The following is a 12,604-nucleotide window of genomic DNA, read 5'->3' on the forward strand; positions in this document are numbered from 1 at the left end:
ATTAAATATACAAATGAGCTTTTACTGGCAAAAAGGAAAAAACATACCAATGAGACCACTCTTTTGTAGGACTGTTCATCAAGCCCGCTAGCCCGGTATGCCCGCCCGAGTCCGCAAGAAAATGGCCCTGCCCAGCCCGGAAAAAAAATAGCCCAAAGAAAAATGGGCATTTTTGGGCTGGGCATATTATGGGCAGGGCAGGGCTGCGGGCATGGTATGCTGCCCTGCCCATTTGGCCCTGCCCGTGATATATATATATTTATAATTCTTTTTTTTTGCCAAAAATACTTATAATAATATATAATATATAATAATATATATTATTCTCCCCTCTTTTATTTGCCATAAATACATTTAGTGGTATGCGTAATTCTTCCTTCTTAGTATCTTTTTAATTTTTTTTACTTTGGTTTAGTATCTTTTAGTTTGTTTTTATTGTTGGTTGTCTTGCAAAGATGCAAAAGCAAGTTCACTTTAGTGTTATATTAAAAGATATATCAATTTAAGACAAAGCAAAGTTATTGATTTGTTGAATTTATTGTTTATTCAAGTATTTATTTCTTTATAATTGTTATAAGATATCTTTACTTTAACTAAAAAAATTTTCACCAAGGTATCACTATTTGGGCTTGGAAGCCCACCCTGCCCAGCCCGTTATTGCCCAGCCCGAAAATGGTTAGGGTTTCTATGGGCAGGGCAGGGCAGCGGGCCGCAAAATGCAGCCCGCTCATTTTTCGGGCTGGGCATCGGGCAGGGGGCATGCCCTGCCCAGTCCTGCCCATGAACACCCCTACTCTTTTGTATAAACCTTGTTCCTTTACCTTTCTACCCCAGCTAAGACGCTAAGAGGCGTTTGATAAATTCTCTTTGAATTCTTTAAATTCATCAACTGTTTCTGAACAAAATACTAATGCACATTTGAGAAATCGTACTATACTAATATGAATTTTTATTTACTAAGAGTATAATCCAGGAGTTGTTAATGAGACTGTTGTAATTATGGGATCATGGTTGGGACCCATTAACATGGTCCTAAGCCCTAACACTGGCTGGATGGGGAACCTGGACGAGGCGACCCCTACTTTCTGTGCACATGCAGATGCAGCTTCAGGAGGAGGCTGCACCCTCAAAAATTGTCGTCACCAATGCTTTCAAAATGTCCGAAAATACCCTTTAAATAAAAATAATAATCTGAATAAACATTATATTTGGAGGCAGGAGTGCGGACGTGCGGTCATAAAAATGGAGCGTAGGGAGTAGCTGGCGGAGGCATAGGATTCCATGACTGTACGTGTCTCTTCTTTTCATGCTCTCCTCCCTCATTTCAGCCTTCAATGTTCTTTGACTTTTCATTCTTCGGTAACACGAAGGCCAACCCATGTTTTTCACTTCCTCCGTTATAAACCCATCCCCCCAAATTTGCTATCGTTTCTAAATAGTATTACTGCTTTTAAAAAAAAAACGCCGTTCTCCATGGTGGGCGTTCCAAAGCTTCCGTCTTTCAAGGAATACAACCGGCCATGTCTACTCCCATGGCTATGGGCATAACATAAAATATGCCGTCACATTCTTCTTCTTCTTCCTGTTGTTGTATATGCTTGTGACGTTCGAGTGAGATTGATCAGCACAGTGAAATATTAGAGAGTTTAGGGAATAGAAAGAACCAAAAAGGCGACGGGGTTAGGAGGGTGTGGCGTATTCGGGATATTACTATTGCACGGCAGCAACAGTTGATGAGGATGGCCTCAGCGCACGATTGGGAAGACCAGTTCGACCTGCTTTTGAAGACATGGCATCATGAACTTATGGCCCCCCGGGGATAATCACAAAGGGTTAATTCGGATTCGGCCCTCTTTTTTAAATTCCCCTTTTCTTTCGTTTTATACAGAAGCCGCCCTTTTTTCATGTCGTTTTTCAAAACGGAGAGGAAAAGTAAGCTTTTCCAAAGGAAGAATAGGAGACTGGAAAGTGAGTGAAGTGCAATTGTGAAGCCTCTTCTGGCCCAATTCTATGACCCCATCTGACCAAACCTGGATTATAATGTTTAGGTTTGTTGGGCTTATGAAAACCCACGTTTCCAAGGCCTTAACTCAATGATGGAGAGGCAGCTCAGCGATACTCACCCACCTGTAAATCCATTCGATCTGTGTCATTCATAAATGGAATCCGAGTACAAACTCCCAATCTCGTCGGAGCTGCGGAAACTCAGTTCTGTTTGGTTGATAGCATGTAAGGAATAAAAATGATTTTTAGAGATAATTGTTTTTCTCAGAGGTGTACAAATGTTACTTTGATTGCCAAACGTCTATGCCTACGCCCTTTTATTATCTTACGAAGCAATACCATTCTTGTGGGCAAGCTTACTCATAAAGTTGGTTACAGTTTAGCAAGCTTTTAATTTCCTTCATGAATATAGGACTCCTGGGCATGACTTATCGCACTAGAAGAACCTGACAATAAATATTTTGAATTTTAGTTTAGCTAAATCTTTAGGAAAATTACTTTATGGAATATGATTATATTGTTCCAGACCTTATCATCGGGCACAAGCATTTTTCGAGTTTTGTCCAGCCTCCGGAAACTGCATGTGACTACAAGAGTTTTGACAGACCCATCATCTTTCTCCATCATAAGATACCCTTTCTTTATCTCATTCTCCTTTACGTTAAAGCTCAACTTTCTATTGAAATCTCTGGTGACAGACTTGATAACTTAGTTTTTTGTTGTTGTTATATTAAGAGTCGGATATGGTATTTTATTAGTCAACTCATTCTTATATTAAGAGTCGGATATGGTATTTTATTATCGTGATTTAAATATCATTTTGCAGATTGAACAAGATACATCTTCACAAATAGTTTACAGAGCTCTCTCTCTTCATTTTCCTTTTCAGTTTTCTTTCCAAAACTTTCATAACAGAAACATAGAAATATTCTCTTTTAAATAAAGATATAATATAAGAAATAAGGCTGGCAAAAAAAAAAAAAAGAAATAAGAAATTGAATCATTAACGGAAGGGATCAATAATCTGTCAAGTAGTTCAAGGCTTCTTTTTCTTTCCTTGGGTAAAAAAAGTCCATCCCAGCCAATACAAGTTTTAGTCCAGGTGAAATTATGTACGGGAAGATTCAAAATTGAAAATAACATGAATTCGTTTTGCTTACTACGTTTTCCAGCAATCAAAGAGTGTAAATGTGGATTTGAAGAAAGAAAGAGAGAAATCAGAAATGAGAAATACCTTTCAAATTTCCTGAAAGCAAAGAGGCAGTGAAGTATGTTGCGATAATTAAGCTTCAGATGCTCAACAAAAAAGCTTATGAGAATGGCGTTGCGGTAGCCGGACCGGGAGGCCAGACCGTACATTTGAAGACAAACAGACAACGATGCCTTGGCAATGCGCTTATATAAGGCCACCTGTCCACTTCCAGCTTGTCCCTTTTGTCCACTTGTCGTGTAAGAAATCACAATCGGAACAATGTTTCTGACTCGTATATAATCACAAGAGTTACTCATGTATTCACCCATCTGTTTGTTCCCAAAATAACATGGCGATATATCCTTAAAAACTTGGAATACAAATAGAAAGTATATACAAAAAGGTGATGTCATCAGGACTTGTATGCCCTCCACATTCATTCATTCGCCAATGTATTGTACATGATTTTACACTTCTCTTGAAACATGGCATATAGAATGATGATTTTCGCCCCAAATTTGATACGTCATTTTCCATAATATTCTTGTCGGATCTTGACAGGGGAAAAGAAGGCATTAAAGCGAAGCACAGATAGAGGTTGATGATACAGGGAAGGTCCCAGCATGAAGGCCTTGAAGATGAGCACTTATGATGGTGTCTGTGCATCAAATCAGCTCCCATCACTTATGCAAACAGAGCTTCTATATATGTGGACCAGCCTTGTGAAATCTATACACAACTCATTGCAGCTTCATTTGCTGGCCCATACGCCTTCCCTTTGCCATACCCATAAATTAATCACCAAATCAACTATGGTCTGGTCATAGCATAAGCTATAGTCTATATATAGTTACAGAATTCAGGGCCTTTTATGCAGCTTCAAATTTAGGTATTTCTGCTTTTAATTGACACGGATGATTACGGAATGATCATAAGCAAGCTATGCCGTGTAGTTCTGTCACGCCTTCACGAACAATACTGGATTGCTAGTGTGTGTTGACTGCGACAGTTACAAGCATGCAAAGTTGCCGATAAAATCCAATGCCCCAACTTTTCATCCATGGTCTCCTACCTTAAACACTCAATAATATGATTCAAGAGACAAAATATATAGCAACCAACATTCCCTGTCTTCCTCTCTTTCTTGATATGTGATAGTTGCAATAGACACCAATCATCTCTGTTAATGGCAATCCACAATCCAGTTGTGTCTTCATCCTTCTCTTGAGAAATCTATATTTAAAAGCAACATCAAACAAGATGACTATATAATGGTCCCTATAGGGTTGTGGTCTCCAAATGGTCAAATTATGCCATTAAACTGTGGGCTTTGGCGTGAGAATGAAGCGAAAATGTCATTCAAAAAATAATACTAATCACGGAAACCAAAAGTTTCATGATTGAAACGGAACATGGGATTTGCCTTGAACATCATTTTGCTTCGAAATTGCTTCTAAACGTGCACAACAAAACTGAACGTGCTAATTATGCAGACACCCACATTAACCTCCACTTCACCTGACAATAAAATTTTACATGATTCAAAAACGGTGGAAAGATGACTATTACAATTCCTGGGCTCAGAAAGAGCAGATATTTATAGTGAGCATATGATACTCATTATGCTTAGAATAAATTTGAAAACCTCACAAAGCTTCACAACAGATTGAACATGCTCAAGGAGACATGAATCACAGAGAATGTTTCCTTCCATACACTTGACAAGGAGTGGAACTTGAGCAATCAACATTCTTCATCAATGTGTTTTGAACAAAGCCTACACTTTCAGGACTTTCAGCTCGGGCTTCAATATTAATCTTTTTTTTTGGGCGAAAAACTCTTCAGGGTTTGCCAGACAAATTTGATATATGGTTTGTATTTTACCCCAATATTGTCAGAGAATTTCTAGATATTGGGGAAAATTAAATCTAGAGGGTTAAAGAAATGAATATTTCTTTACCCGATGATGCAGCATGCAGTGTTCTTGGGGAAAAATTCATACATACTTGGTGACTAAAGATATAAAAACAAGTTAGGTAGGCCACGAAGAATAATTACAAGGGGATTTATTATTCATTTGATAACAAAAACAAAACAGACCTAGTAAGAGGCTAATTAAGGAGAATCTCTGAGACAGCAGTTTTCTTTCAGTAGCGGAAAGACATTGAACGAATATGATTATTATAAACAGTGGATAGGAAATAAACAAGATAGTACTTTAATGTTTTGGCATTTCAAGGAGACAGTAGAGTAGAGAATATTAGGGTACCAAGAAAAGCATGAAAAGTGTAATGAAGAATGAAGAAGGGGGATTCTGGGGTTGATGCATGTGATAAAAGCAAGGTTCGTGAAGCCCCCAAGAGACCACGCCCGTTTGGAGGCAATCATGTGGTCTATTTTGTTATTATTTCTCTCCTCTTTTCTTTCTTTTTTATGACTTTTCCTCCTCTCCTTTAAGTTTACCTCGCCCCCCTACAAAACATCAACGTTCTTCTGTTTTCCACTTTACAATGCCAACAAGAAAAGGGGAAAAATTCAATCCTTGAACCGTCAAGCACTGTTATGGACTGTAATGTGCTGTTAATCGGCGACAGTGTTTCTAATCAACCTCGGCAAATGCAATGCTATTCAGAGTTGCAACACAAAAGGCATTAGCAAAAATAATAGAGCAAAATATATTCTATAAAACTTATACAAATCCAAACTAGTGGGGCATATATGCTATTCATAATTCCTAAGTTATATATAGCAGAACTTACTTCAGAATGCACGGGCAATCTAGTTGGTAAATCAAAGTGAGAGTTAATGCGTGACATGGTTTCATTGTGAGCGTGGGTATTAATTTAATGGAGAGAAGTTTATGACGTAAAGAGTGACACATGCCAAAAGTTATGGTTACAGAAATGTCCAAAAATGAGCATGTAAAAGCCAAAAGTGGTGCCATGGTAGAAAGGCAAACGCCGGGAACTGCCAAACTGTGATTTCACAGCCGCTCGTGCGGACAAGCCACCACGCTCTCTCAGTAGGTACCGAGTAAATATGTGGTGGTCTCGTACGATCTTTTTGGTTAGATTCATAGGATTCTAACTATAAAGATTAAAAAACCACAAGAAAGAAAGAAAGCTGAGAGACCAGATATGTTTAGGTGATGGGGTTAGCCAAATAACAAAAGTTATGTTAATTTCAAAAAGAGGGCTCGAGAATCGGTGAATCTAGTTTAGTATGAAGCGCCAGGGGAGCTTTTAACTTGTCCCGAAAAAAGGTAGCTCACTAGTTTACCCACCCCTTCCCTCAAACAAATACGGATACCTTTCCTAGCCCGACTTGTGCCTCTATATATATTATATATTCTGCCTTGGAGGCTTACTCCCAGTCACAAGCAAGTGGACTTCACAGAAAATGGAATCGGAGAAGGCGGTGGAAACTGTGATAGTCGGCAACTATGTGGAAATGGAAAGCGAAGGAAAGCCCAGGAGCATCAAATCCAGGCTCTCCAAGCTCTTGTGGCATGGAGGTTCTGTTTATGATGCATGGTTCAGCTGTGCTTCCAACCAGGTTCGCTTCTTTTCTCTTGCTTTCACTTACATGGTGTGATATTTATATGCACACATATTCATAATCCTAATAATGGAGTGTGGTTGGGGCAACGAATTTGGCAGGTGGCTCAAGTGCTGCTCACACTGCCTTACTCATTTTCGCAGCTGGGAATGCTGTCCGGAGTGCTTTTTCAACTCTTGTACGGCTTGCTGGGCAGCTGGACTGCCTACCTCATTAGCGTTCTCTACATCGAATACAGAACCAGAAAAGAGCGAGAGAAAGTCGATTTCAGAAACCATGTCATCCAGGTTTAGTTTAAATTATGTCCCATCCGCCCATCCATCTAGAGCCAGCGCTTGCTGCCTACTTGCCTTTCTTTTCCCTCTCAATTGTGACATTAGGCGTTTTTCTATGGCAGTGGTTCGAAGTTCTCGATGGACTGCTGGGAAAGCACTGGAGAAACGTGGGTCTGGCATTTAACTGTACATTTCTGCTGTTTGGATCTGTCATCCAACTGATCGCCTGCGCAAGGTCCCTCTCCCTCCGTCGATCTTTAACCCTTGCTTCTAACTACTAAACTCCTTTTGATCGTATATTTTCATTTGGTAATGTCTTGATAAAAGTGAAACAATCAGTTATGTTTCTGGTGGTAGTAGTGTTATAGAGTTAAGATCATGATATGAACCAGAAACGAAGTAGAAGAAGGCATATGAGTGATGACTGACGAGGCATTCGGTTTGGGTGTGGTGTTGTAAAATGTGCAGCAACATATATTACATAAACGACAACTTGGACAAAAGGACGTGGACTTATATATTCGGAGCATGCTGTGCCACCAGCGTGTTCATTCCTTCGTTCCACAATTACAGAATTTGGTCCTTCTTGGGTCTGCTCATGACCACTTACACTGCCTGGTACCTCGCCGTTGCGTCTCTTCTGCACGGCCAGGTTGGGATTATATATTCATTAATTACGTTGATAACCATGGACTATCACCGGTCATAAGTACTGATAATATATAATGAATTGATGATTTGGGTACGTAGGTGGAAGGAGTAAGGCATTCGGGTCCAACCAAGCTGGTGCTCTACTTCACGGGGGCCACCAACATTCTCTACACGTTCGGGGGACATGCTGTTACAGTGTAAGACCTTAATTCCTGTCCTTGACCTCGTTTGCTTTCTCCTATATATTAATTCTGCCTTTGCATTTGCGGCCTAAAAATGCCAATGGCCTTGTCCGGCGTGCGATGCCCAAAAGCAAAAGGAACCGCCATTTTCCCTGTCATTGCTTCTGCTTAACTCCTTTTTTCCTTTCTCCTAATCATTCTGTTTTCTCGTGTCATCCCAAAAGTTTTCTCCTTTTTCTCTTTCCCTTTTGCCGCCGGCCGCCTTGGTCCGGTGCCAGCCTTGTGTCACCTCTTATAAAAGAATTATAACTGTGTGAGATTCATTCTTCTATTTATGCTCTATATTTTTCAAAAATAAACCTTGTATTTCAGAGGATTTGAATTATATAATCTGCAGTGAAGGATGATTGGTTGAGAGGGTGAGGACTCGTGAAACCATAATTTTTTTTTTGTTGGGACGAAGTAGCAATTGATGGGAAAAATAATTGGACAGGGAGATAATGCACGCCATGTGGAAGCCGGAGAAGTTCAAGAGCATATACTTATTGGCGACGGCGTATGTGCTGACGCTAACGCTTCCATCGGCGGCGGCGGTGTACTGGGCGTTCGGCGACCTGCTCTTAGATCATTCAAACGCCTTCTCTCTGCTTCCCCGAACGCCGTTCCGAGACGCCGCCGTGATCCTGATGCTAATCCACCAGTTCATAACCTTCGGCTTCGCCTGCACGCCTCTCTACTTGGTGTGGGAGAAAGCCATCGGCATGCACTCCTCCACCAGCCTCTGTAAGCGGGCCGCCGTCAGATTGCCCGTCGTTATCCCCATCTGGTTCCTGGCCATCATTTTCCCTTTCTTCGGCCCCATCAATTCCACCGTAGGATCCCTCCTCGTCAGCTTCACCGTCTACATCATCCCCGCTCTGGCCCACATCTTCACCTTCCTCTCACCTTCTTCCAGACAGGTACACATCTGAGTTCATTGATTCCGTTTCAATATATATGTGTGTGTGGAGCTTATTAATTACTGTCTCATCTCATGGTTATAAAAACTAATTGATTAATCTAAGGAAATTAAAAAAATAAATTAAACTAATTAAATTTATTGGTTAGAACTATTATTATTAAATGGACTATTTTGAAAAAGAATGTATAAATATGATAGACAAAGTATATTAGGATCTTATAATTAAGACCAAAATAAAAATCAAACAAGATCTTATATTAAAGACAGGAGGTAATAGCTAATTGTGAGGCGTTAATTTGCAGAATGCGGTGGAGCAGCCTCCGAAGTACGTAGGAAGGTGGGTGGGAGCGTTTACGATCAACGTGATAGTGGTGGTGTGGGTGACGGTGGTGGGGTTTGGATTCGGTGGGTGGGCGAGCATGGTTAATTTCATACACCAGATTGACACCTTCGGCCTCTTCACCAAGTGCTACCAGTGCCCCATCCCTCCGGCGGTGCCCATATCGCCGCCACAAATTTTGAATGCCACCGCTCCCTCGCCGGCTCTTCACCCTTCTCCTCATCAACTTCCTCCCCGTTGATGCATACATGCCTATCACGGATGTCCATTCCGCTGGCTGCTAAAGCTCAACAAAATATATATGTATTTTTGTTCTTTTGGCGCAGTCCCTTATATAGCCCCCTTTTTTGTTAGTTGAGTTGAGGACTTCATTTGTTATCATTGATTTTATAACCAAATTATATAACTATGAGAACTGTGGAATTCAAATCTTCGGGCCAAAAAAAGGTCACAAAATCTAAGCTTCGACAATGAATTAAATAGATTTCGTTGGCCAAAAAAGAAACTAAATAGATTTAAAAATCTTGAATGCACAGGAAATCGGCAATCCAATAGTAATATCTCCCTTCCGGTAGTTCTAGATTTTGATTCTGGGGAAGAGACCCATGCCCTGTATGGATTCACCGTTGGATACTTCATTTTGGTGGGGGCTCCGTTTCCAATCTCTTCCACGAATAAACTTAATCACACGACTTTCTTTTTGTTTTCTTATCTTACGTAAACATTTCAACAGCATTAAAATATTTTTCTAAGAAATTCTAAGTATAAGTTCTTAAAATCTAATTTAACTCCAAAAGAGGCTTTGAGGTGTCTCACCACCTACGACTCCACAGACAATGAAGGGTCTACTATGAGAGAAGCTCCCGCTTCCGTTGTCAAGCCGATGGACATGGATCCCGACAACAGCCCAATGTTCAGCCTTTATTCTCATGTTCCTTTCTCCTATTTTCCCCTTCTTTTATTTTTTCTTTTAAAAAAAAGCCCCCCTCTATTTTTCCAAATAAAAATCGATAGGTTACTTTCTTTTTTCTTTAATTATATTACTACATTCGATTTATCTTATTGTTAATATCAATATCAATCCAAAAGACAAAATTCAGAAGAAAATTATTATATTCCTAAATTCCGAATAATACAACTTCTTTCGTAACTTATTTTCACATCCTTCGTTTTCAGAGGAGTTCTTTTTTCATCATGTTTTGAAAAGTTCACATTTAAATATTGAAATAAAATTCAATTTTTCCAAATTATAATATTCTTACATGACAGAAGAGACATCAAGTGATTACATTAAAGAACATCCGATGATAAATAATGGCTTAAATTACTAATTAGTCATCAGTAAATCGATATATAAAACATAATAGCATGGCGTCGTTTATTTGCTATTTCTTATTATTCATTCATTATTTTTAAATGGCATATTTTAAACAGAACATATATTTTCATAAAATCATCTAATAGCTTCAAATATAAGAGCATTATTGTGAAAAGAACAACAAATCCTCAGCTGCTGTTGAAAAAGACCTAGATACATTTTCCTATGTCAAACACAATTTCAAAGACGAGTTCATCAGTCACCACTTGTGTAGAATAGAACTTGTTGCATTATATTAATGGATATGGTGATTAAAATTGTTACTGCCTCAGCTTTTGCAAGTAAACAGTGAAAGTTGAAACGCCTGTAGCAACCAAGGAGAATGCGACCCTTCACATGTCTCCATGTCCTCGAGAACCACTCCATCTGTTCCTATTTTTGGCGAAGAACACCACAGTCACAGAGCATTAGAGTGGAGTCCTCACTGGCTGATGCTACGAGGGTAAACCTGGGCAAATAGCCATGTCTCTCTTATCTTCCCCACAAAACTGCTTAGACCCGACCACATCTAGTCATCTAAGGCAGCCACTATCATTCAGGATTTCTATAAAACCAAGGCAGCCACTATCATTCAGGATTTCTATCAAACCAAACAAAGCTTACATCATCGCTCTTCTACCAATATTCATAAACCGCATCTTCCCTTTCTTCGGCTATTTTCTATTTTTTTTGGCATGAACTTAACATTGCCTTTGCTTTCCCTGCAATCAAGCAAGAAGCCAGACCCTCCAAAACCACAGCTTCCTGTATTGAGACTACACCCCCCCCCCCCCCAAGCACAAGAAAATGAGAGACAGCAATGTTATTTTGACCCCCTAGACAACGGAACTGATACAAGTCAGCTTGAGAGATTACAATCTCTTGTCTAGGATCTTTGTGGGGTCTCTTTATTGACTCTCAATTACCATACACCTCCTAACAGAGACCATATCAACATCCGTAGCAATCACCAAAAAAAAAAAAAAACATGCGCACTTTCTTTAGCTGGCAATCCACTACCATCGGAACATCCAAGAGATCATGTTTATAATAAGATAACAAGAATAAGGCAGGATAGATTTTGTTCATCATGTGTATTAACACTTAGAAACAGAGAGTATACATCTACTCACATCTGATCTTTACCATAATCCCTCCATTTCACTATGCCAGAAACACAAAATCCCAAGTCTAACTGCTTACCCTATGAACTTCAAAATAAAGCCCCAACTAAATAGATTCAGCCCCAAAAACCCTACCCTTCTCAAAACATAAGTTCCAAATTATAGCAGAAAACGAACCGCATAACACAAAGCAAATCCACCCATCACGGCACCACAAAAGGATCGGATAGAGACATTAGAAAGCATAAAACAGGCTCAGCGAGCGCCGGTTGGGCAGTCCCTGGCAAAATGCCCAGACTCCCCACAGTTGTAGCAGCCTCCGCCGCCTCCGCCGCCGTACCTACCTCCTCCTCCGCCGCCGCCGCCTCCCTGGTAGCAATCCCTGGCCAGGTGACCAACCTCACCGCAGTTATAACAACCCCCTCCGCCGCCGCCGCCGCCGAATCCACCGCCATAGCCACCGCCACCCCCGCCTCTTCCACCGCGACTGCCACCATAACCTCCACCAGCCCCGTAGCCACCGCCATAAGAACCGCCTCGGCCGCCTCCGAAGGATCTGTTCCCCCCAGCACCGCCTCCACCGCGTCGGCTCCCCTGAACATTAGACTCGGAGGGGCCGGTGACGTCGACGGCCTTGGTACGGCCATCGGAGTCGGACTCGATCAGAAACTCGACAGACTCTCCGTCGCCAAGACTGCGAAACCCATCGGACCGGATCGCAGATTGGTGGACAAAGAGGTCCTCGCCGCCATCATCCGGGGTGATGAAGCCGAAACCCTTCTGGTCACTGAACCACTTCACCTTCCCAGTCACCCTCTCACCCATCTCTGCTCGGATCTCTCTCTTTCTCTGGCTTTAGCGCTAGGGCCAGAAGGGGCAGAGAGGCTGTACTTATATGCAACAACCGGAAATAGGGTTGGACACGTCAGCGAAGGACCGCGATCATCAAATATCAAATAT

The 12,604-nt window shown here is 40.9% G+C and overlaps 2 protein-coding genes across 2 annotated transcripts; one reads left to right on the top strand and one right to left on the bottom strand.

The window, feature by feature from the left end:
- The first annotated feature begins 6,563 nt into the window (after positions 1-6,563).
- LOC114723657 (auxin transporter-like protein 5) lies at positions 6,564-9,591 on the top strand. Its single transcript, XM_028909874.1, has 7 exons — positions 6,564-6,751; positions 6,856-7,041; positions 7,152-7,264; positions 7,498-7,681; positions 7,780-7,877; positions 8,356-8,821; positions 9,126-9,591. Exons 1-7 carry the CDS (start codon positions 6,596-6,598, stop codon positions 9,402-9,404), a joined length of 1,482 nt encoding a protein of 493 aa, XP_028765707.1. The 5' UTR covers positions 6,564-6,595; the 3' UTR covers positions 9,405-9,591.
- A 1,929-nt stretch (positions 9,592-11,520) lies between these two features.
- Positions 11,521-12,491, bottom strand: LOC114723652 (glycine-rich protein 2-like). Its single transcript, XM_028909865.1, has one exon. It carries the CDS (start codon positions 12,467-12,469, stop codon positions 11,900-11,902), a length of 570 nt encoding a protein of 189 aa, XP_028765698.1. The 5' UTR covers positions 12,470-12,491; the 3' UTR covers positions 11,521-11,899.
- Between the last annotated feature and the right edge of the window lie 113 nt (positions 12,492-12,604).

Source organism: Neltuma alba, unplaced genomic scaffold (genome assembly GCF_004799145.2).
Source record: "Neltuma alba isolate B1F8T4 unplaced genomic scaffold, ASM479914v2 tig00012148_pilon, whole genome shotgun sequence".
NCBI lineage: Eukaryota > Viridiplantae > Streptophyta > Magnoliopsida > Fabales > Fabaceae > Neltuma > Neltuma alba.